At 34.4% G+C, this 23418-nt stretch overlaps 1 protein-coding gene across 1 annotated transcript in view; it reads left to right on the forward strand.

Moving 5' to 3' along the window:
- MYO5A (myosin VA) overlaps window positions 1-23418 on the forward strand; it is a 145041-nt gene that overhangs the window by 34768 nt on the left and 86855 nt on the right. Inside the window, exons 6-13 of the mRNA XM_044660044.1 lie at window positions 1059-1202; window positions 3507-3588; window positions 8199-8306; window positions 9561-9667; window positions 11963-12228; window positions 13509-13590; window positions 15250-15390; window positions 21821-21946. Of these exons, the coding sequence (XP_044515979.1) occupies window positions 1059-1202; window positions 3507-3588; window positions 8199-8306; window positions 9561-9667; window positions 11963-12228; window positions 13509-13590; window positions 15250-15390; window positions 21821-21946 (1056 nt within the window). The remainder of the gene's footprint in view (window positions 1-1058; window positions 1203-3506; window positions 3589-8198; window positions 8307-9560; window positions 9668-11962; window positions 12229-13508; window positions 13591-15249; window positions 15391-21820; window positions 21947-23418) is intronic.

Consider the following 23418-nt stretch of genomic DNA (forward strand, 5'->3'; position numbering starts at 1 on the left):
TTTCTTCCTTTCTTTCTTCCTTTCTAAACCCTTAACTTCTGTGTATTGACTCCTTGGTGGAAGAGTGGTAAGGGTGGGCAATGGAGGTCAAGTGACTTGCCCAGGGTCACACAGCTGGGAAGTGTCTCAGGCCAGATTTGAACCTAGGACCTGCTGTCTCTAGGCCTGACTCTCAATCCACTGAGTACCCAGATGCCCCTTTCATTTGTTTTAAAATAAAAATTAAAAAATGTACGTTGTCTTGTCCAAGGGTAAAAAAGTATATATAACTAATTTCTAAAATTTCATTTGGAAGAATATGACATTCTTTTCAACTCTCTATTAGAAATAATATGATGCTTTTCATCTTAGATACAAATTACTTTGCTTAAAGACAGAACTTTAAACTAAATTTTATATAAAGTTTATTTACTGGTGAGTGATTATTTGCAAATAACTACATGAAAGGAGTTTATGGGCTCTTGGGGATTAGTAATGGTAGTTCACAAGAAAGCTTTTGTTCTAATAAAATATGCATTTATTTAAAATAGGATATTTGGATAAGATATATTAAAATAGGACATTTGTATAAAATACATATAAGGAAATATCTTCAACATTTATAACAGAGAGAAACCTGTTATATGGGTCAAGAAGATTGAAATCCAACAGCCTAAATGCTCTGGTGGCTTTTGTTTTGCTCCCCCTCCCCGCCCCCCAAAACTTCTTTTATGTAGAAAAGCTTATTGTTTTATAGACTTCATGGTTAAATACTCCTTGACAGTTATTCAGTTGTTATCCACAAGTTCTTCGCTGAGAAGTAACATGTACAATATAGTCTTGTACAGTGAGTGAAATTGGGAAGCCATAGGCAATGATATTTGGAGGAATGAAAATGATGCCTCCTCTAAAAGGTAAAGGTGCTTTTTCAGAAACTGAGTTTTCTTCTCTTCCGGAATCCACTTCAAAAGGAGATGGCTTCGAAACATTAGTAGACTTTTTCCCCATGAATTCTGCAAATGCCCAAAATTCTTGAGATATTAAATCATTAAATTCTTGTTTTTTCCTTTACCTTCTAGTCAATTGGAAATGCTAAAACCACGAGGAATGATAACAGCAGCCGTTTTGGAAAATATATTGAGATTGGTTTTGATAAGAGATATCGAATTATTGGTGCCAACATGAGAACTTATCTATTAGAAAAATCAAGAGTGGTGTTCCAGGTAAGATGGGTTGATGGCTGATTTTAATGTAATATGTTGGGACAAAAAATTATAATTTATTTTTATGTGCTATTGACATATTCTGAGAGACGATGTGGTATAATATGTAGAGCTTGCCTTGGAATTAGGAAAATCAGGGTTGAAGGCCCAACTCTGACACATAAAGACCTTTGATAAGCCGTTTAACTTCTAATTGTCTAAGCAGTGCTCTAAGATCCCAATTTACAGAGCAGACAATGATCTATCATCTGATGGTGAGGAGAATTTCCTCAGTGGAAGTTCTCTATATTAGTAAAATTAAAGATTTCATACCTCTCTCCTACCAAAAACAAATATAAATAAATATAAAATGTATATGGGTGTGTGTGTATATATGTGTGTGTGTGTGTGTGTGTGTGTGTGTGTGTGTGTGTGTGTGTGTGTGTATGTATATATTTGAATGTGCTTGTGAGTTTATATATTAGTGTTAGATAGCACTTAAATAACAATTTAATGTTTAAGTACACTATATAATATTATTTCATTGGATCATCACAACAACCCTGTGAAGTAGATGCTATTATAATTCCTATTTTGTACATGAGCAAACTGAAGCTAAGAAAGATTATATTTGCTCAAGGTAATAAAGTAAGGTTGCCTCCTATATTTGTACATCTACACACATGAATACTTCTATCTACACATGTATCTATATCTATGTATAGGCATGTGTGTGCATTTTTAACCTATGATCTGATCGGTATAATTTGGAGTGGATGTTCTTTCCATGTGTACAGACCAAAAACTATTCCATAACTAGTAGGTGTCAGAGGTAGGACTTACACTCATGATGTCCTTAATCTAAGACTAGTATTAATTATGAAAACCATTCAGATGGAATTTTGTAGGTAGTGTTTCTGGAATATGGATTGTGATTCTGTGGTATTTGCTTTGGTTTCTAAGTACACAGCTATGTTGTATTAGTGCCCTGGTGTTTCCTTTAGGAATTTCCCAAGGTAGTTAAAATATGGCATTCATGAAGGTCATAATTTGCTCCCTAAATGTGAAGGCCATTTTTATATAGATAAACCAGTTCTACAGCTATAATACTATGAACATTGTACATAAAAGTTCTATAGTCAAGACAAGAAAATGTGAGAATTGGTCAGAGAGAAAAGAAGAGAAACAGGAAAGTAGTGTCACAAAAACCTAGATATAGGGTGCCTCTTTTTAAATTGAAGCATTATTACATAGATTTAGAGAGGCAAAGTCATAAGTAGTACAAGGTTTTGTATGTAATGATAATTTACTACAAATTTGGGTTCACTTATTAAAATATATTTATGTCACATATCCTCAATTATGCTTATATAGACCTATTATGATTGCTTGCTAGCCTCCAAAGCACCTTAAAAAAATTTTTTTTCAATTAGCAAGCATTTATTTTCTTTTTCTCTCCACCACAATGGGAAGTGGGAGGTGAGGGAGGAAAATGGTGGAGAAAAACAAATTACTTGTTACTACGTCTATAGTCAAGAAAAATAAATTTCTATATTGATCATGTCCAAATATCTCTGTCTTTATTTTACATCTTAAATATAAATTCTCTTTCCGGAGTTGGGTAGATAGCCTGATTGATTATCAGTCCTACTGTTTATCTTTATAATGTTGTTCTTGTTGTCTAAATTGTCCTCCTGGTTCTATTCATTTCAGTTTAAAAAAATAGGTTTTATCAATTTTGTCTGTAGAATTCCTACTCATACTTTTAGGTTTAGTCAAATGTCAGCTCTTCCATAAAACTCTCTTTGATCCTAAGTTCTTTCATATTTTCTCAGTTGATAGTGAACATTCCCTTCAAATTACACATGGAATTTTATAAGTCTAACATAGTATATGTTTGTGGCTCATTATACCATAAAACTCTATGAGGGCAGGAATCGTGTCTTAGCTAAACTTTTATCTGCCCCTGTACTTGGTCACTTATTGAAGTCTATGCTATTAAACATTAATCTTGTATCTATAAATAGCTGTGGCATTAAGCTAAAACATAGTCTTTACTTCTTTTTTAAATTGCTGATCATGTATTGAGCTTTTTTTCAGTCAGTACAAACAAAATATCACAGCCAAAATATGACATTTGTACATGAAGGGCAATGATACTTAAATTCAAAATGGAGAGATTGAAATTTTATGATGCAAATGTATTTAGAGGTTAGGAAATGGAGACTATGTTCATTTTACCAAATTATGAAATGAAAAAGCATTTCGTTGTTCATTTCTCTGAGTTTGATTACTGTAATTGAAAAATCTTTTCTTTTTTCAAAGGCAGAAGAGGAGAGAAACTATCATATTTTCTATCAGCTGTGTGCCTCAGCAAAGTTACCTGAATTTAAAATGCTACGATTAGGTATGAAAATGACATTTGGCTATTGATATTATTTTTCAATTTTATCTGTGTTAATTAATTGACTTTTCAAATAGGAAGATATTTAGGCAACAAGCTTCTGGGAAGAAGCAAAGGTTTTTGGACTAGAAGAAATGCATTTTTGAAGCAGTATTTGAAGAAAATTATCCTAGCAACCTCTTATGAGACAGATTAAAGTGAAGAGACAAAAAAGGCATGGAAACCAATTAGGAAACTATTGTAAAATTCCAGGTAGGATGTGATAAAAAAAGGAACTGTACAAGGATAATAGCTGTAGAAATGGAAAGAAAGGGCTGAACTAAGAGATGTCAGGGAAAAATAATTAGTAGGGCTTGGTGAAGGACTCAAGCCCATGAAAATTCCCTTAGAATCCATCTAGAGATTGAGATATTCAGTACTAGTTCCATTTTTGCCACATACTAGTTATATTATTCAAGGTTCTACAAGGACTGGCAAGTGTGATGCTAAGTCCCCATTAATGATCTTTGAAAGGTCTAGTTACCACAGTTTGGAGAAGAGCAAGTGTTGTCCCAATTTTTAGAAAATGGCAGAGAGTAGTGTCTGGCAAATATAAGCTAATAAACTTAACTTGGATTCATGGCAAAATTCTTTAAATGTTTATTAAAAGAATGTTTAATAAACATTTAGAAAAGGAAATAGTGATCATAAAGTCTGCATGACTTCATTAAGAATATGTGATGCTTAGCTACTCTGATCATAACTATTCAAGACAGGTCCAAAGAACTCATAGTGAAAAATGCTATCTACCTGTAGAGAGAGGAATAATGAACTGAGTACAGATCAAAACATACTTTTTTCACTTTTTTGGTATTTCTTGGTCCTTTTTTTGCAACATAGCTAATATGGAAATATGTTTTGCATGACTTCACATATACAGTTGATATCAATTGCTTGCCCTTTCAATGAGTAAGTGAGAGGCAGGAGGGAGAGAATTTAGAGCTCAAAATAAAAAAAAAAAGTTAAAGGACACAATAAGAAAGAAAAGTCATGGTAAATTGACATTGTCTCCTTTTTATGACAAAGGAGAGCTATAGATATAATTTGCCTAGCTTTAAAAAAAGTATTTGGTAAATTTCTCATGTTATTCTCAAGGAAAGATATGCCTATAAAGTGGTACAGTTAGGTGGTGAATTCAGGAGCTCTTTGGACCTCAAAATAATCATTAGTGATTTGATGTCACCTTGGAAAATCTTTAGTGAAAATCCTCAAGAATCTGGGCTTGGTCATGTGCTGGCTAACATTACTATCGATAATTTAGAGGCTTGCATAGTATGCTTATAAAGTCATCAGGTGCCATAACAGGAAGGGTTAGTTAATACAGTGATTTAGAGGCAGGATCCAAATGATTTTAGAAGGCTAAAGTGTTGGGGTAAGTCTAATAAGTTAAATCAGGATAAATGTAAAACCCTACGTTTGTGTTCAAAAAGTCTATTTCATAGGTATAAGAAATTGGCATGAGAGAAATGTAACTAGACAGTTTTTCCAAAACTGATCTTGGAGTTTTAGTTGATATAACAGCCAAGAAAACCAATAGAACCTGAAGTTACATTGAGAGATACATGAAGTCCAATACTGTTGAAGAATTGTCATGGGAAAGAAAAATTATTCTGCATGGTTCCAGAGCTTATAAGTAGAAATAATGGGTACAAGTTGCAAAGAGAAATATTTAAAGCTTGATGGTTGAGAATTATACCAAAATAAAATGGGTTTCCTTGATAGGTAATGGTAGTGGGTTCTTTTTCAGAAGAGGCTTTCAGAGAAAAGATGCATAATAGACATATAGAACTCACTAGACTTGGGCAGAGGTAAAGATGAAATGGGTTAGTCCCTTAGTCAGAGAAACACAGAATGAACTAAAATCATAGAACTTCAGAGTCAGAAGAAGCCTCAGAGGCCATCTAGTATAATGAATTACTGAAGAATTCCTCTTATGACATGCCTGGCAAATGGTCATTCAGCCTTTATGCTCTACTTGAAGGACATATAGACTTAGGAAGAGATCAAGATAAAATGGGTAGAGCTTAGAGTAGTCTGTACTAGGAGAAGTATTATAAGGCAGGTTTTTATATGTCTGGGTGGCAAGGGTGAGAGAGGATCTTGGGAACTGTCAGGATTTGGAGTGACTCTTTTTACATTATTAAAATAATTTACAAACGTACTAGAAATTCATTAGAATTTTTTCCACTATTTACATTTTGGGCTTAAGAACAAATCAGAGACAGGAGTAGTCAGCCAGTTGTCATTCATTCAACACAGGGCACTATGCTAATCATCCCAAAGAAAGCAAAAGAGTTTCAGGTCCTGTTCTCAGGGAGCTCAAAGTTTAATGGGGAAGAAAAGATGCAAACAAATATGTACAAACAAGATATATACAGGATAAGTTGGAGATAGCGAAGAGAAGGAAAGACACTAAAATCAAGGGGGAGAAGGAAAAGTTTCTAATAGAAGGTGGGACTTTGGCTGAGACATGAAGGAAGTGAGGAGATGAGGAAGGAGGGAATTTCAAGCACAGGGATAGCCAGTAACAATGCTCTGAACTAGGAGATAGAGTGTACTCTATGAGGAACAGTAAGGCAGCTAGTGTCACTGGATTGTCAAGTATGTGAGGAAAGGGGATATGAGGTGTGAAAAGATTGGAAATGAGAGGCAAGTTAGGGATAGCTTCATAAACCAAAGGACTATATATTTGATCCTGAAGATAATATGTAGTCAAATAATGCCAGTGGAGATTACATAGCTAGTTAGAATTATACAACTTGTTGATTAGATTTTCATTTTTGTTTAAAATGCAGCATTGATATTACTTTACTTGTATTTATATTTTACTTGGATCCTGATTAGCAAGACAAAAATCAGTTCCATAAATATTTGGTGAGAAACTTTTTAGTTCTTATGCCAGGCAAGGAGCTAGGAGTAACAAAAAAATTTAGCAGAGTCATCAAGATGTCTCTACCTTGAGGAGATTTCATATAAGTAGTTGCCAAATGGATGGCACAGAGAGATACTTTATGAGGATGGGATCACCTTATCCTTGGGCTAATCCCAGGGGAGTCTCTGGAACAGGTGGGATCAGAGTTAAATCTTAGAAGACAAGTAGGATTCGAACTAGTAGAGAAGAAGTGGCAGGGCAAGGTGCAGCCAAAAAACACAAAATATAGGAGTAATCTAGTTTGCCAGGTAAGAGGCAAGCCTGGAAAGTATATTAGCACCAGATTATAACTTGATCCTGTAGATTAGACGTCCCTGATTAGTACACTGGGTTCTACTGACAGTTTTTGAAATTTTACCTGATATCTTTGTAAGCTGATTGGCACTGCCAGATTCTTATGCACTGTAGTTTTTAGGATGCCCATGGGGGAGAAAATCTTACTTAGCAATAGTAATAGCCTTAACCTCTGTCCCCTTCTTTACTTAGAGGCTTTGCTTTTATTTCTCATGCCTTGCATAAGTGTGAGGCTGCAAGGAAAGGAACTTAACTTAATTCAGCAAATAATGTATTAATTGCCTACTATGTGCAAAGCACTAAAGGAAAGATACAATTCCTCCATGAGACTTGGCGCCATGTAGGAGGATACAACACCTAAAAAATAGCTCTAATACATTATATTAAGTTATAATAGCTTATTTCTTACAAAAAAATGGCCATAAGTCAAGTCAAATCAATAAGCATTTATCATGTGCCAAACTGTGGCTAAATGTGGCTTAGTTTCTAAGGACTGAGAATACAAATGCAAGCAGAAGGGAGGACTGTTCCTACTCTCAAACAACTTAAATTATTATTATTTTTTATTTTATTTTGAATATTTTCCCATATTTACATATTTCATGTAAAGAATTTAAATGATAATGAGGAAAGGCCTCATTATATTGAATAAGAGGGAATGAGAGGGAATTGAAGATACCTAGGACTTGGTAGAGAAAGTCCTGTGGAGATGAGGCAACAGAACAGCCATGGAGAAGAATGAAGACAGGTTTAAACTGGGCTTCCTCCTTAAATGGAAGTTCTGAGAATAATTAGCCAATCAAAGGAGAGGTTGCAGGGCTGGGGGTAATTCCAATGTGAGAGATAGTCCAGGCACAGAATGAGCTTCTAGGTTTCTTTGGCATGGTAGGAAAAGTCCTGTAGAGATGAGTCAACCTGCAGAGAAATGGTAATTGGGAATCACTGAAGGCAGGGTACCAGAGAACACAGGGTAAAAATAATGGTATATTCCTCAGGTTATTACAACTTATATAGATGTGGAAAGATAAGAGCCTGACCCAGGGCAATACCACTGGAAATGGAAAAGAAGGAAGAAATTCAGAAGTGATGGATTGCTTTGGGGGCTAAAGAAGAGAGAGGAGTCAATGGTACCTCAGAGTTTTGAGCCTGGGAGAATAGAAGTCAGGAAGAGGAATTACTAATTCATTACATTGCTGATGCAAAGGAGCCATTTTTGACAGAAAATTTTCTTCCTAACATTCTTTTTTGGAAGGGGAGTATAGATAGAGAATTGTTGGGATACAATTATTTAAGGAGCATTTTTCTAAGCACTTAAAAATGAAAAATTCTTTCCCCCCCTCAATTTCAGGAAATGCTGATTTCTTCCACTACACAAAGCAAGGAGGCAGCCCCATAATTGAAGGGATCGATGATGCTAAGGAAATGATGCATACAAGGCAGGCCTGTACTTTACTAGGTAATTCTACTTTGGTCTCAAGACTGAGCAACAACTTACATATGCATTACATGACTCATATAGACCTCATCGAGAATGTTAGCTTGGTTTAGGTCAGCTGGTGAATACCATTGGAAGTCATAATTCCTTATAAAAACAACTTTTTTTTTTTTTTTTGCCTCACTACAGCTAGTTCAGGATTTGTAAAAATTCAAGTAAATGCAATCTAAATCAAATGGAGTCTCAGGTTTAATTTCTGACATGTTTTGAGGAAGGGGCTAACAAGTGTTACATAACTCCCATACTGACAGGGTATTACACTATCCAGTCTTTTTCTCCTAGTCCTACTGAAACAGCAAAAATGGCATTTATCTGTGTTGTTTGAAAATATCATTGGGTCTCAGGTTAACAACATAGTCTCTAGTTTTAAAAAATGCATAGCTTTTAAGATGAACTAATTATTTTATAGTGCGTTAGAATACCATTAGCTTATAAGTACTATAGTATCCAAAAAAGTAACTCCAATTTAATTTACTTTCCAAGTGAGCAGTTTATCCCTTGAGAGGAATTCCACTGAAGATCAATAGATAGTGAATTTGAAATAATTAATGTAAAACTAGGGGAGAACAAAGAAAATATGAAAATATAAAATCTATAAGATAGAAAAACTATTTACATTTGATTCAACCCTTAATTAGCCATGTTAACAGAAGATTCTGAAGGAGAAATAGATTATTTAATTTAAATACTTTATATTTAGCCACAATGCATTTTAATATTTGCACTTAAACATAGTTATGCCTAATGTTCTGGAAAGTCGTGGCACTTTATGTAAGATAATGAAGCCACAGCATGAGATTAGATTTAAAAAAACTGAAAAGCTGTCTTCAGCTTTCCTACTTCCATAACTCCTTTATGTTCTCCCTCACATCAGGAATGGACAACATCATTTGTCAGTTTGTTATACAACATTATCTTGACCATTTAACTTCACTCATTCTCTAATCTTGTACTCTTGTATTCTTAGGGGCTTAAATAAATTGGTGCCTGTTGAGTTGCAGGCTAAAGTCTGAGTAAGAATAAACAGAGGTGGTGCTGAAGTCAGCAAAAGGTTTATGATCAATATAGGATAACATCAACAATGAAAGTCTGATGTACCATATTAACAAGTAATATACGTAATCTGTATGAATAATCAGGATTTGGCTTAGTGCCTAAAAGTCCCTCTTATGAAATTTGCTACTTACTTATTATACTGTTCTAATATTATTTTAGGAATTAATGAGTCCTATCAGATGGGAATTTTCCGAATACTTGCTGGCATTCTTCACCTAGGCAATGTTGTGTTTACTTCCCGGGACTCAGATAGCTGCTCAGTACCTGTAAGTCTAAAACATTTTGAAAGTGATTGTGATTGTGTTTTAGAATTAATAATGCTTTTTGTTTGCTTTGTTTTTTTAATTGAAAACAAACATACTTAATATCTCTTTAAGAATATGTCACATAAATAGTTCTATACAGTGAGTTAGTCTAGGTTGACTAACCTAGAAATAGTCTTGTATTCTAGTCTTGTGCTTCCTTGACTTATTTTGTGACTTTATGAAAAACTTTTAATCTCTAGAATAATGGTATGAAACCTTCAGCTCACCAGTGGATTGCCCTTTAATTTCTTTTGGTTGATGGGGCAAAGTACCATTTATCTAAGTACCATTAGCAAAAGATAATATCTCAATTTATGCCTATAGGTTTGAAAATACATTAGAAATTTAAGTTACTTGTGACCTTCGTTGTAGAATGCTCACACAAAAGATCAAAGAACCTTAGAGATTATCTACCATGGGGTTCTTAACCTTTTTTGTGTCATGGACTCTTGGGCAGTCTGGTAAAGCCTACAGACCTCTTTTTGAAATGGTCTAGGTTCAAATCTGGCCTTGGATACTTCCTAGCTTTGTGACGCAAGTCACTTAATCTTGATTGCCTAGTTCTTGCCATTCTTCTGACTTAGAATTGATACTAAGACAGAAGATAAGGGTTTTAAAAAGAACTCAACTATATAGTTACCAAGTCATTTTGTAAATTTTTCTAAATCTAAGCAATACATATGTTAGGTTAACTAGTTTGACAGAGGTTGGTGTCCTCAGGTTTCTGGTCCCCTGTTTACAAGTTCTCTCCAAAATGGAACATAGACAACTATGTGTATCCCAGATTCTTTAAATACTGAGCAAGACAACTTTATCTGGATAGCTTGGATATCCTTATCAGAGGTTCTATTTTTTTAATGCATTAATGTTTTCATGGTTTGTTTGCTTTATTGATGGATTTTTCTAATCCATTAAAGGTTCTTTTGGGAATGTTAGTCTTCTGGTTTGGGGGCACTGTGATTTTGATGATGCTGATTCAGGATTTAGTTAAAGAATTTAACTCTGCTGGCACTATAAACATTCGTTGCCTTAATGAAGACAGATGACAGAAAGAGGAAAACCCATTCTTAAAAGCTAATCTCTATTTATAGAAACCTCTGTCCAAATTGTGTCAAGGCCCGCCAGTACTAAATAGACTTCAATATCCATTTCACTAAACTAACTAAATAGTGGATAAAATTGTGAGTTATTGTTGATGGTCATTGTTACCATTATCAGATATATTTTATTTTAAAATTTTCTTCAATTATGATTTTCTGCTTTCTTTCTCTCTTCCTCTTCTTTTTCTTCTAGGGTCATAATAAGAAACAATATTGAAGGTATACTATCAGAGAGTGTCCTTCATTTATTTACCCTTTTTCTCCTTGATGTTAGCAAATTTTCTTAGGATTTAATTCATCTAATATTAAAATAAATTAGGACATTTGGTTTTAATTCTAATCCATTTCCATTTTTCATATCACTCTGGATAGGATAGTTTCTAGGCCCCAAGTGTGTTTTTACTTAATATATGTAAATGTTCCCATGCTATTTAAAATAAGATGTTTCTACATAGCAAAACTGGGAATTTTAGCTCAGGAAGTGATGACTCCATTCAGAGAGAATAAGTATAGAATGTACTGACCTACTTTCAAATGACGTCGTGTTCATATACAATACATTTAAGATGCTTATTTTTAGGGAATAGTGCCATCATTTCTATAATGCTATTTGCTAATAATTGCCTAATATATTTCTGTTTAAAATGACTTGGTAGCAAGGCAAAAAAGGGAAAAAATGGATAAGTATGGTGCAGTGATAAAAGCACTGAACCAGGAGTCAGGAGGCCTAGACTGTAGCTCAGCCAGCTCTGTTATTAATTAGCTATGTGACCTTGATCTCTGTCATTGACCAGTTCTTTATGCTTTGGTTTCCTCATTTATGAAGTAGGGATAATAATAAACCTGATGAAGAGCTTGTAACAATCAAATGTGATTGGAGAATCTTTTTCTGTTCTGTGTGTATATGGAAATGTTCATCTTATTTGGTGTTTAAATGCAGAATAAAAATTAATTTTTAAAGAATTAAATGAGATAATTTGTGTAAAATGCTTTGGGAAAATGTAAAGCACTATACAAATTTGAGGTAAAGAATTTGATAGTCCTAGTGAATTTTTTTATGTGAGAAAATTTCTCATTTTGTACTTTCTACCTTCACTAATGTTTTTCTTGAAAATTCTTATTAAACTTACCAAAATGAATTGTTCTCTTTTGGCAGCCAAAGCATGAACCTCTTAGCATTTTCTGTGAACTTATGGGAGTTGAATATGAAGAAATGTCTCATTGGCTTTGCCATAGGAAGCTGGCTACTGCAACTGAGACCTATATCAAACCAATTTCCAAATTGCAGGCCATTAATGCTCGGGATGCCTTGGCCAAACATATTTATGCTAAACTCTTTAACTGGATTGTAGATCATGTCAATCAAGCTCTCCATTCTGCTGTAAAGCAACACTCTTTTATTGGAGTATTAGATATTTATGGGTAAGTATATGATGTTAGTTAATTTTTAGCGGCCTTCCACAATACTTCCAACAGATTAATTCATTTGTAAAGTGGAAAATTTACTACTAACGAGAAATTATCAAATAGATTCAAGGCGTTATTAGATATTCTGGTGTTTGCCCATTTGGATTAAAGAATTTCTTAGTTGTAGAAATGTAATTATCCTACATTACTTAAAATTAAACTGTGATCCAACTCTAATTTACTCTGATAAAAAATTTTTTACTTTCATTCTCTCATGTGGTAAATTATTATTAAAACCTCCTGACTTCTCTTTGTGTTTAAATTTTCTTCTTTTTGCAAGACCCAGCTAAAGTGCCTCCTTAATAGTCAATAAACTTTTATTAAGAAGCTACTATATGTCTAGTACTGTGCTAAGCCCTGGGATACAAATACAAAAAAAGAAAAAATAGTCCCCACCCTCAAGGAGTTTACATTCTAATGGGGGACGGCAATATACAAAAGGATAAAAGGGAAAGTACCTAATATGTGGGCCTGATAAGTCAGAGAAGTCTCTGAGTAGTCCCATTTCTTTTTTGATTCCTGGAGCTACAAGTGATCTTTTCCTCCTCAGTCTAACATGCTTTCTTCTTTAAATCTCTTCTATGTTCCTATTAGATTCTGATGTATTATATTTATGTATATGTCTTATTTCCCTACTATATCATGAATTCTTTAGGAACTATTTATATATCTTTTTTGTCCACAGCACCCAGTGTAGTGCATTGGACATAGTAGGCACTTAATAAATGTATATTATGTTGAGTTGAATTGAATTCTAAATCCAATTCTATTCTAACTCTTGCCTTCAATGTATTACACTTTTTACTATGCTTTTTAGAAAGTTCTTTTTTGGTTCCTATTCCATTTGTATTGAGAGAGCATTGGAGTAATAGTGATTTTGTAATTTGACCATAGAGAAACTCCAAACACTTTACTCTGTGCCTTTATTAGTGTTATATTAGTGCTTCAGTAATACTCTAATGACTTTATTGTTAGCTTCAGTTATCTTCCGCTCCAAAGCTCATTCTCCTAACAGTGCAATATGTTTATGCTTTTTTGTTATCCTTCTTGAGTCTGTAGGGCTTTCAGGTTCATGGTCTGTATTGTTGACTTAGGATCCTTTTCCGAGAAATTATTCAACTTCATTACTTTGGAAAGAGAATTTCAGATGATTTAGAGTTTTTCTGATTGTTTCTGTTATGCACTGTTTTTATATGTTTGTCTCTTTGTACAGCAAATTGTTTTTGGTTTTATAGGTTTGAAACATTTGAGATAAATAGCTTTGAACAATTTTGCATTAATTATGCCAATGAGAAACTACAGCAACAATTCAACATGGTAAGAATTTTTTTCCTTGCATTTCCTTCTGCTAAAACTGATTTCTTTAAGAAGTCTAATTTGAATTTGAAATCTGATTCCTGAAATGAATTCCCAAATTATGTTTATTTTCTGAAGTTTAGAACAGCTTTAGGAAATATTGGTTAATAGTTAATATAATATCTAGAGTATGTTATGGTCTGTGTAGCCTATAAATCTATGGTGTCCCTAGACTGCTCATGAAGTTACACTGCAAATCTTTTACCCTCAAACTAAGTGCTTATATGAGCATGACAGGAAGTAGCTTGATAACATAGACAACTCATTGGGTTTTTTGAGGTGATTTTTTTGTATTGCTTAGATTCTACCGTAACTCTTTTTGCAATGTTATGTGATTAAGATTAGAAATTAAAATTCCCTTTGTTACCTTCACCATTCTAGTGAGCCAATGTAAAAGATTTTTTAGCTTTGTTTTTTATCCTCCTATATAACAGGCATATAAAAATATACCACTGAATTGTAAATGGTATTTGGAGATTTAGAGATGTTTGAAAGAGAACATTTATTTAGGAAAAAGGGATTCAGTTATACACACAAATGTTAAAATAATATAGCAGTACCTTTAAGGTCTTAAGTGTAATATAATTTCTAAAGTGAATAAAAACATGAACCTGTCAAACTTCCACAAAAATCCAAATAGAATTTTTCCCCTATGTCAGTGTCAAGGACTAAAAGCTATTAAAAAAAAAAAAACCAAAAAAAAACACCTTGCATTCACCAGCTTAATTGAGCTATGTATAATTTATCAAGATATTTATATAGTTGCTTAATTCTTAGTGTCATATCTCTCAATATTCATCCAATAAAATTTTGAGATTTGGATAACTAAGTTGGGCTTATTGATTTGGGGTTTTTTAGGCACCATTTTTTAATCTAGGATTACTTGGGACATAGTATTCCACATTCACATTTACCCTCAAACGTTTTGACAACTCAGCAGTGTTTTGGGTACCTAAAGATTCAGTTTAGCTTTGACAGAAAAATCAAGCTAAGAGGAAAGTCCCAATCAATCTCTTTTGTTCTTTTAAATTGAATCTACTTATCAATTAACAATATGAAAAAAGACAGAGACCATTTTGCTTGGAGACAGTGGTAACCAACAGTTAATAAGTATGCTACTAACACACAGCACTCAGATTTTACATTGCACCTGAGTGCAGTAGGAATTTGCTTTCTATTGGTATGACATTCATTTGGATAAATATTACTAAAATGAAACTAAGCCTTTTAGCTCTATACCTCACATCGTCTCTTTCCATATCTATATCCATAACACAATACAGCAATTAAAGAAGTCAGGGAAATGTATTTTAGAAAGATTTCCAGGAAAAAAATTTTTTTTAATGTTAGCATTTAAACTGTCTGCTGCTATCTGGATCAACAGCATCCAAAATTACTCATTTTCTGGGGATAATGAATAGCTAATGTTTGTTTGGTTTTCTTATACTATGTCATATGTCCACATTCAGTTTCGCTGACTAGATTGTAGTGTCTTAAAACCAGCAGAAGTTTTATAATTTTCTTAATAACACAGATCCTCAATAAATGTGATTAGTTGTATTAATACATGTATTTTGATGCTGATGGTTACAAGAATGTTTTTTTTTCCCCTCTCCATAGCATGTCTTTAAGTTAGAACAAGAAGAATATATGAAGGAACAAATTCCATGGACACTCATAGATTTTTATGACAATCAACCCTGTATTAACCTTATAGAAGCAAAACTGGGTATTCTGGATTTGTTGGATGAAGAATGCAAGGTAGATAAAATATTTCAAGCTGAGTACTTACGGCCTATTTTAATGGGTATAATAAATTTAGAAGGGTCAGATTTGATCAAATAGTGATTCATAAGCCAAATATGGTTTACTTTAGAATGCCTTTCTTACTCCTTGGTCTCAACATTCCTCTTTTCTCACTTGTACATACCATTTCCCATTCGGATTATGTTTCTTAGCTCTGTAACATTGCTAACTCCCATAAGTTCCATTTTGATAATGCTGGGTGAGGAATGTGTTTGTTTTTTTTTTAAAACCTCAATCTAAAATATGTGAGAAAATATTTTCAGTTTTCCTATTCTGGAAATTTTTGTCATGCATTAGGCCTATCAGTGTATGCATACTCCTTTTTTTTTTTTCAACAATAGAAGATGTTTAAGGAAATGATTGACTCTTTTTAAAACTATTTTTAAAAAATCTTAGTGGTAAATTGTCTTTGAAAGAAATTTTTTTTTTTTTAAACCCTTGTACTTCGGTGTATTGTCTCATAGGTGGAAGATTGGTAAGGGTGGGCAATGGGGGTCAAGTGACTTGCCCAGGGTCACACAGCTGGGAAGTGGCTGAGGCCGGGTTTGAACCTAGGACCTCCTGTCTCTAGGCCTGACTCTCACTCCACTGAGCTACCCAGCTGCCCCTTGAAAGAAATTTTAAGTAATTCACACCCACAGTTATATAAATCACATTATAATACAGATTATGTTTTCCCCCAAAAAGGTATTTTTTCAACCTACTCTCAATTAGTCAAGAGGCTGATTGCCTACCTGGTAGATTTTCCATATATCCCATTTCTCCTTTCTTTTTCTAACTCTTTTTAGGCATTTCATTAATTATTAGCATCTCATTAAAAGAAGGTGGGAGAAAAATGTCTCAAAAGATGTTTTGAGATCATCTACCTAGTCTTTTGTCCCTGCTGTTACAATGTTTCATTGTCAAAGATAATTAAGATTTGATTGTATGTGTATTATGATTCTGGTTGAACCAGTGGGAAGTATCCATAGCAGAACAGAATAATTAGTAAGTCATGAATTGAGGTTCATAATAAAGTGGCTTAAATTGTCAAAGCTGATTATTTGTTTTGAGTAATGAAGTCTGTATTGGTGAAGACCATTAATTAATCCAAAGTTACAGTAAATGGCTGAGTTATCCACTACACCAATGGTCCTTGACATTGTTTATGTGTAACATATATTAGATACCATTACATTCCCTTAGGAAAATGTCTAAATACATAATACTTAAAGTTTCTATAACATGTCATATGTTTGGAAAGTACAATTAATAATTTCTATTTCAAAGAAATCCGGGAAAGAAAGAGCATTTATTTTTTGTTGTTGTTGTTGTATCATTGTTTTTTTATTAAACATTTATTAATATTTATTTTTTAGAAAAGTTAACATGGTTACATAATTCATGCTCTTTCCTCTTCACCCCCCAAGCTCCGTCCCTCCTCCCCCCATGGCTGTTGCGTATTTCCACTGGTTTTAACATGTATCATTGATCAAGACCTATTTCCAAATTGTTGATAGTTGCATTGATGTGGTAGTTTCGAGTCTACATCCCCAATCATGTCTGCCTCAACCCATGTGTTCAAGCAGTTGTTTTTCTTCTGTTTCCACTCCTGTAGTTCTTCCTCTGAATGGGGGTAGCGTTCTTTTCCATAAATCTCTCAGAATTGCCCTGGGTCATTGCATTGCTGCTAGTACAGACATCCATTACATTCTATTTTACCACAGTGTATTGGTCTCTGTGTACAATGTTCTTCTGGCTCTGCTCCTCTCACTCTGCATCAGTTCCTGGAGGTCTTTCCAGTTCACCTGGAACTCCTCCAGTTTATTATTCCTTTTAGCACAATAGTATTCCATCACCAGCATATACCACAGTTTGTTCAGCCATTCCCCAATTGAAGGGCAAACTCTCCTTTTCCAGTTTTTTGCCACCACAAAAAGTGCAGCTGTAAATATTTTCTTACAAGTCTGTTTATCTATGATCTCTTTGGGGTATAAACCCAACAATGGTATGGCTGGATCAAAGGGCAGGCAGTCTTTTATAGCCCTTTGAGCATAGTTCCAAATTACCAGCCAGGATGGTTGGATCAGATCACAGCTCCACCAGCAATGCATTAATGTCCCAGTTTTGCCACATCCCCTCCAGCATTCATTACTCTCCCCTTCTTTCATTTTAGCCAATCTGCTAGGTGTGAGGTGATACCTCAGAGTTGTTTTGATTTGCATTTCTCTAATTATTAAATATTTAGCACACTTTCTCATGTGCTTATTGATACTTTTGATTTCTTTACCTGAAAATTGCCGATTCATTTCAGAAAGAGCATTTATTAAGCACCTACTATATACCAAACACTTTACTAATATTACCTCTTTTCATCTTCATAACAATCCTATAAGGTAGGAACTATTTTTGTTCCCATTTTACAGATAAGTAAACAAGGCAGACAGAAAATAAGTGACTTGCCTAGAGTCATGCTATTAGTAAATGTATGAAACCAGATTCAAGTCTTTTTGATTCCAGGCTGATCAATCCATATACTATCTCACTTGCCAACTTTAGAGAGGCTAGAGAAAAGTTACTATGAATTAGTAAACACTTGGAAAAGAAATTCATTTTTTATTATTTTCTTCCATCCTTAAAATCAAGGAGATAGACTAGATTATTTACAAAGTTGCTTCTCTGATATTCTATGAATACAAGTGGGCATGGCAGATATCTACAGAAAACCTGCTTTAATGAATAAATTAGAGTGATTTGTAATTAGCATGTCAGTTCTTTGTAAGCAAGTGATTACTTTAAGGTACTTACTAATAGTTTCATAAAAGTTTTATAACAGTAGTTTAAATATCCACTCTGTAGTTATGTTAACAAAAATTGTTCAGCAAATCTTTTTTTCATTAATCATGTGATTGTAAAGTTCAATTTGATCCCTGTAAAAGTTATCATCACTTCTTAAGTAAAAGTACAAAAAGTATAAAAAATATGTTAATATGGTTTTATCATATTCTTGAATTTTACAAGTCTTTAACAGTTCATTTTAGAAATCTAAGCTAAGCATTATATTTTTATGGTGTAATAATAAGACATTTTAAAAATTAACCAGTGATCACCATTGTCATTAGATGAACAAACAGAAGCTTAAATGATTATTGGCTCATTTTCCTCTCTAGTACCAGCAAAGATAAATGAGATATCTTTAACATTTGAATAAGTAGCATTCTTTTGTGGTTGATAACAGCTTTCATCTAAAAAAGTCATTTATATTATCTGGAATTTATCCTCTTAATTTATAAAATAAAAAGGTCAGACAACCATCTGTGATTTCTCTTGCTGCATTAACATTTTATGGCTCTATATGTGAGAGGAAGTCAATAAGTAAGATAAATTTTCATCTTTTTGTAAAATCACAGCTCTAAAGCTGGAAGGGACCTTAGAAGTCTCCACTTCTCTCATTTTGAAGTTTAGGAAATGTATACCCAGAGAGGTTACTTTAGTCCAAAGTCACAGTAAATAGATAAATAAAAATTTACTACAAAAAAAAATAATCTACTACATCCTGTTGCTTTGACATTGTTTGTGGATAACATATATTGGCTACTACTACCTTCCCTTAGAATAATACCTAAATATGTAATAATTAAAGTTTTTGTAATAAAAAATTGGTAACATTTTTTTTCTAAAGTGAAAATATTTTGAGAGTATCCTTACCTTATTATTGACTTGGAATCATAGATGTAGATGTAGAGTTGGAAGAGAACTCAGAAACCATCTAGCCAATCTCCTTGATTTAAAGATGAGGAAATGTAGGCATAGGGACATGGTGACTTGCCCAAATTTGTCTAAGTGGTAAGAAATGGAGGCAGAATTTGACCTTATATCCTATGATTTCAGAGTTAGTGTTCTTTCTGCTGTGCTACCTGTATAAATTTAAGTAAAAGGTGCTTTAGTTTTTAAAGCATGGTGTTCCTATCCTCAAGAAACATATAGAATGATTGTACATGTAAAATCCATATCACAGTATTGGTGAACCTTTTAGAGGCATAGTGCTAGGCCCTACCTGCATCCCCTCCCCCAACTGTGTGCTGTGCCCGCCTCCTCACTACCCAGACCCACATGCTGTACCCCTCCCCGCCACCAAGTGGTGAGTATGCCCCTCTTCTTTAGCCAACACAGTGAAGGAAGGAAGGAAGGAAGCACTTCCATTGGGCTGCTGGGCGGAGGGGCAGGTGAAGTGAGGAATACCCTCAGTGAGTGTAGAGAGGGGGAGGGGAGTGTCCCAAGCTCTCCTCTCCCCTCCAGCTCTGCCTCCTGTGAGCCATCCACCTTACCTCCTGTGTGTTCCCATTGGGCTGCTGGTTGGAGGGGTGGGGGAATGTGAAAAAATACCCTCAGGGGTGGTGAAAAGGGGGAAGGGAGTGGCTCCACCAGAGTCCCTCTGCCTTTCAACTCTGGAGGGGGAGGGGCCACACTTCCACAGAAAGCTATCTATATGCCATCTTTGGCACCTGTGCCTCCTGTTCACCATCATTTGTGATATCAAGATTGCTTACTATCTCAGGGAGTGGGGAAAGGGTGGAAGAGACTGGGTGGAAGAAAGGGAGAGAATTTGGAAATCCAAATTTTAAAACATGATTGTTAAAAATTGCTTTTACATGTAATTAGGAAAAAATAAAATATTATTAAAAACATTTAGTGACTATCATGTTTTAAGTATATTAGTAGGTAATTTCTTTGCTTCCAGCTAATTTAAATTATAATTAAATATCATAGAATTACAGAGTTGGAAGAGACTTTGGAGGCCATCTTCTCTAATCCATTCCTAGCTGAAAAAAAAATCCTCTACATCATCTAGCTCTTCCTTGAAAATCTCTGATGAACAGAAATCGACTTCTTCTTAAGGCAGCAAGTAAAATTTGGGATAGTTTGAATTATTAGAACATTTTTCCTTACGGTAACACTAAACCCAATTCTCTGTAGCTCCCACCCATTATTCCTCATTCTTTATTCTTGGGCCAAGTGGCATAAAACTAATCTATCTTTCATTATGATCTTTTTTTCATTTTCTAGAAAAGGGCTGCCATGTCCTCAAGTCTTTTCTCCCACCTAAAATATCCCATTTCCTTCAACTGAGTTTCAGAGAGTATACTCTTAACTCTAATATCATCTACCCTTTTGGACATCATTTTGGTCATTCAATGATAGATGGGACAGCCTGGAATACTAAATATAGATCAGGCCTTTGATTCAGAAAGACATGGGAAAAATAAAGTAATCCCTTAGTGATTTGGGCAGTCCTCTAAGACTATATGCCAGTTATTAATCTGCTTCGATGGAGGAAGTTTCTATAGTGGGAATTGATGAAATTGATGAAACCTCAATTGTAACCAAAAAAATTTGGATGATTGATGTAAATTCCCCAACAGTTCAAAATTTCAGGGTTTTTTTTCTGGTTTAAGGTATGCCTATGGAATTTTAGCTACTTTGTTGTATGCTTCTAACTTCAGTGCATCAATACAATAGCATGGTCACATAGAGAACACTAGACCTGAAATCAGAAGACCTTAGTTCAAATCCTACTTCTGTTCATGCATATATGATCTTGGGCAAGTCATTTAAACCTTCTTGGGCTTCTGTTTTCTCATTCATAACAGGTAGTTGGACTAGTTGAACTCTTAGGTCCTTTCTAGTTCTAAATATATGGTCCTAGTTGCTCTCCTTTGGAAATTTTCCAGTTTATCAGCGTCCTTAAAAGAAATGATACATGTAACTGAACAGTTCTTCAGATGTTATCCAACAAGAGTATAATATAGTTGGTATAGCATAATCTTTGTCATCTTTGATACTATTATAGATGAAAATTTCTTTAAAATTTTTAACGGAGTTATCACATTGTTGATTCATATTGAACTTGTATCACTAAAATTCCCTGATAGTTGCTATATAGCCACAGCTTTCCCATCTGGTATCTGATAGAAATATTTTGTTTATTTCTGAATGTTTTCTAAATATATGATAAATTTCATCTTCTCATAAGCTTGTCCTCAATTCTTACATGTAAAGAATGTACATTGTTATAAAATTTTCTTTTTGGCTAGCTTGCATTTTAGTATAAAAGCCCATAATTGTTCATTTGCAAGTTGATGAAATATTTTAAATAAAAAAAATTTTGAAAGAAAACTTTAATTATGCCTTCGAAAAATGCTCACTTATACTATTTATTAGTAATTCATTTGTTATCTTCAGACCTTCAAAATGAGTCCCCAGAAACAGGAGGAAGATAGAAGAGTTCTATAAGTAAATGTAAAAGGTACCATGTAGTAATGAACAATGCATCTTGCCATCTGAATTGATACAAATGAGCATCATAGCTATGTCCAAACTATGTTCTTCTGTTTTTCTTTTCCAGATGCCAAAAGGTTCCGATGACACATGGGCCCAGAAGTTGTACAATACACATTTGAATAAATGTGCACTTTTTGAAAAACCTCGTATGTCAAACAAAGCTTTTATCATTCAGCATTTTGCTGACAAAGTAAGATTGCTTTACTATGGGTTGTTTATATATACATATATATATATTTTTTTAACTTTTAGAAGCCTCAAATTTAAAAAAGGAAAAAAATTAATAACAAATAACGTTCTCATTTGCTAAATTATATTCTTTATGATCTTAGGCTCAGAAATAGGGACTGGACTTCTGATTTCATTGCTATAGGGAATTCTCTAGAGAGGAAAATTCTTCTACCAGTAAAAGTTTGCGAGTTCTCTACAAGTTTCAGTTTTGGCGAGTTACCTAGGATATTGAAAATGTAAGCCCAGGGTCTTACTGCTAGTGTGTGTCCAAGACAAGACATGAACCCAAGTTTAGCTTCCTGGCTTTGAGGCCATATTTCTATCTAGTATGCAGAATTCTCTCTCTGTTTATGGCTTCATGGAATGATTAACCAGGATTGTTTTTTTTTTTTTAACTTTAATTTTAATTTCGATGTCAAATAATTGAGTTATCAATATTATTGTTATAATGTGGCTGCCATCACTAGATTTCACACATTCTAGGAAAGTCATATAAGGTGTCTTCAAACTGCAGAGGGGAGTAGAGTTAGAGGTGATAAGTGTACCTGGGGTACTTAACTGTCTTTGCAAAGGTTACTTGTGGGTATTGTCTTCTTTCCAGGACTGCCATAATCTTGACTGAGAAATCCCTCAGAGATCTAAAAGCTTTAGAGCAGTGGTTCCCAAACTTTTTTGGCCTACCGCCCCCTTTTCAGAAAAAATATTACTTAGTGCCCCCTGTCACATACTATCACTGCCCCCTTATAGTTATTCATTGCCCCCAAATGCACCTGTGGCCATCACCCCCGCTCCCCTCAGATCGCTGCAGCACCCACCAGGGGGCGGTGGCGCCCACTTTGGGAATCACTGCTTTAGAGTGATATTTTGAGGGTAACTAAGTGGATAGAGAGCCAGGCCTGGAGATGCGAGGCTGTCCTCAGATATATTTCCTAACTGTGTGACCCGGGGCAAGTTATTTAACTCCAATTTCCTAGCCCTTGCCTCTCTTTTACCTTGAAACCAATAACTAGTATTGATTCTAAGACAGAAAATAAGGATTTTTAAAAAAAGTGATATTTTGACTTAGGAAGTGGGCTAATGTGGGTGATAATTTTTGGAGAATAGAGCCTATGACATTTGACAACAGAAATTAAGTTTACCTCTGTGAAATGACATGTTGGAATTTTCCTATGTTACTTGTCTCCTCAATCTCTACCTATAACCTTTGTTAGCTCTTCTGGTTTCTCCCACCGACCAACCATTTATTTTCACATTTTTTCACTTGCTTTCTCTTTCTCAAGGGGAAATTCATTTCTGCCAGATGGTTTGGACTGAGCTGCAAGGATACATGACTATTGTGTGGGAGGAAGGGGAAGAAATAGTCTTTAGTGGGACAGATGATAAGCTTGAGTCCTTGTGATCAGCCTGGCTTTGGAGGGGGTAGGGAGCTGG

The sequence above is a fragment of the Gracilinanus agilis genome, chromosome 2 (genome assembly GCF_016433145.1).
Source record: "Gracilinanus agilis isolate LMUSP501 chromosome 2, AgileGrace, whole genome shotgun sequence".
Taxonomy (NCBI): domain Eukaryota; kingdom Metazoa; phylum Chordata; class Mammalia; order Didelphimorphia; family Didelphidae; genus Gracilinanus; species Gracilinanus agilis.